The sequence below is a fragment of the Humulus lupulus genome, chromosome X (assembly GCF_963169125.1).
Source record: "Humulus lupulus chromosome X, drHumLupu1.1, whole genome shotgun sequence".
In the NCBI taxonomy this organism is placed as follows: Eukaryota; Viridiplantae; Streptophyta; class Magnoliopsida; order Rosales; family Cannabaceae; genus Humulus; species Humulus lupulus.
In genome coordinates, this window is record NC_084802.1 from 205,756,370 (window position 1) to 205,758,496 (window position 2,127).

Sequence of the window (2,127 nt, forward strand, 5' to 3'; positions counted from 1 at the left end):
ATTGCATTATTCTCAATGGTATAATGTCATTTTTAGATTTCTTATAAGATTTGTCTCATCCTTCCATGGTAAAGAATATTAATCACTAAAATACATTTTTGTGAAATATATTTGTGCTTTAATGTTAAATACTCAAAATGAATAGTTGGGATGTGAACTTTTCGTTTGAGTAATTTTTGTAAATCAAATATCAAAATAAATAAGTATTCATATATGTGACTATTTTTCATTCTTACTTGTTATATTTTATTAGATCACCTATTTATGTTGTCTTTATTTGTAATCTTTAAATCATCAAAAACAACAAAAATATCACTTCTTACATTGTTCTCACATTATTTATCTCTACACACTATTTATTGTTAACTTTTTTTCTTTGCCTTCTTGTGGAATCGACTGCTCATCTATACTATGACTACCGCTAGTGGAAGTTACGTTTGGGCATTAATCAGCATTGTTATGTCTTCCAATTTGAAACCCAATTCTTTGGACAGGCCCTTGAGCCATATATCTTCTTTAATAGTTTCTGTGATTTCCATATACTCTACCTTTGTTGATGACAAATCCACCACCTTCTGTAAATTTGCCTTCCAACTCACACATCCACCTTGGATTGTGAATACATATCCAATGAGAGATCTACGAGTGTCAATGCAGCCAGCATTGTCTGAATCCACATAGCCCATGACTTTGCTTTGTGTTTGAAACTTAGAGCTGTAGATAAGACTAACATCTATTGTCCCTTTTCCATATATGAGAATCCATTTGAGGGGATTCCAATGCTCTTCACCCGAGTCAGCAATGAATCTACCCACTATGCTCATAGCATATGCCAAATCAGGTCTTGTGCAGACCATGGCGTATATTACACTTCCAACCCCACTAGCAAATGGTACTGAATCCATATAGTTTCTTTCTTGCTTGATTTTGGGTGCTTGTTCTCTAGTAAGTTTGAGTTATCTTGTAAGTTTGAAATGAGAGGATAGAGGAGTAGAAATTGATTTGGCCTTGTCCATATTGAACCTTTGGAGTACTTCCAGCAAATAACTTCTTTGAGATAACATAATTGTAACGCCCTAAACTCTAGGGACCGTTACGGTGTGCCTTATAAACAGTGCTAAACTCGCTAATTGAGTTATTTGGCCAAAATCGTGTAACTAAGTATGATTAGCGGTTTAGGGATTAAAAAATTTGGTTAAGATATAACGTTTCATTAGAACGTTTACTATATACATTGGGATCCCAAGAATATAATTTAAAGGTTTATTACAAGAAAATATTTACAACCAGCTGATCTAAGCAGCAAAACAAGGTTTAACCCTAGTTCCTCTTTCAACCCTCGGCCGTGGCGGTCGAGTAGCCGCATATGTACACATCGTCACCTAAGCTCTCCAACTCAAGGATGGTCCAGCTTTCTTTTGCCTTTACCTGCACCACATAGCACCCGTGAGCCGAAGCCCAGCAAGAAAACTTAATATGCTCATGAATAGTAATAACATGCCATCAAATCATAAGGCACACGCCTAGCAAATATAGCCCTATTCAAGTAGGCAAATAGGTTCACGTAATGATGGGTATCCAAGATAAGGAATCCTACCCTCCTGAGTGGATGACTATCAAGCCAATCCTAATCAGAATAGTGATTTAACACTGGTGGTTCTGGTAACCATACTGGGCTTATAACCCTATATAAAAGAGTGACAGTTGTACAAGTCACTAAGGTGGGTTCCGTTCCCTTTAGCCATGTGACGATAGGGTCACCGGTGCTTTATAGATAAGTGATCATTTCACCAGCTTGAACAAAATAGGAGCTCGATGAACTAGTCACCAATATAACCTATCGCATGACCATAGAGTCACAACCATGGGATTCCGCTCCCTAGTCATGTGACAAACAGTCACCTAGGCCTTTGGCCCTAACTCTGAGTAACTAGTCCTAGACTAGTCAAGCGCTTATAATTTTCATCGACCTTAGAGTCGATCCAGCATTAATGCTCCTAGAGTCATTCAACGCTGATATCGATTAGATCTAATCTTTTATCGACCCTGCATTCATGACGCTTATGCCGTTTTTGGCTCTTAGGTCAGTGGTACGCGACCAGTGCCGACCCTGACTAGTCAGTGCCA

The 2,127-nt window shown here is 38.0% G+C and overlaps 1 protein-coding gene across 1 annotated transcript; it reads right to left on the bottom strand.

Annotated features, from left to right (window-relative positions):
• Positions 1–431: 431 nt before the first annotated feature.
• Positions 432–905, bottom strand: LOC133806664 (secreted RxLR effector protein 161-like). The gene has a single exon (XM_062244759.1). The coding sequence runs from the start codon at positions 903–905 to the stop codon at positions 432–434; it is 474 nt and encodes a 157-aa protein (XP_062100743.1).
• Positions 906–2,127: the final 1,222 nt, after the last annotated feature.

Bases quoted from the DNA above. Each gene is read 5' to 3' on its own strand.
- LOC133806664 (XM_062244759.1), bottom strand. From the start codon at position 905: ATGGATTCAGTACCATTTGCTAGTGGGGTTGGAAGTGTAATATACGCC.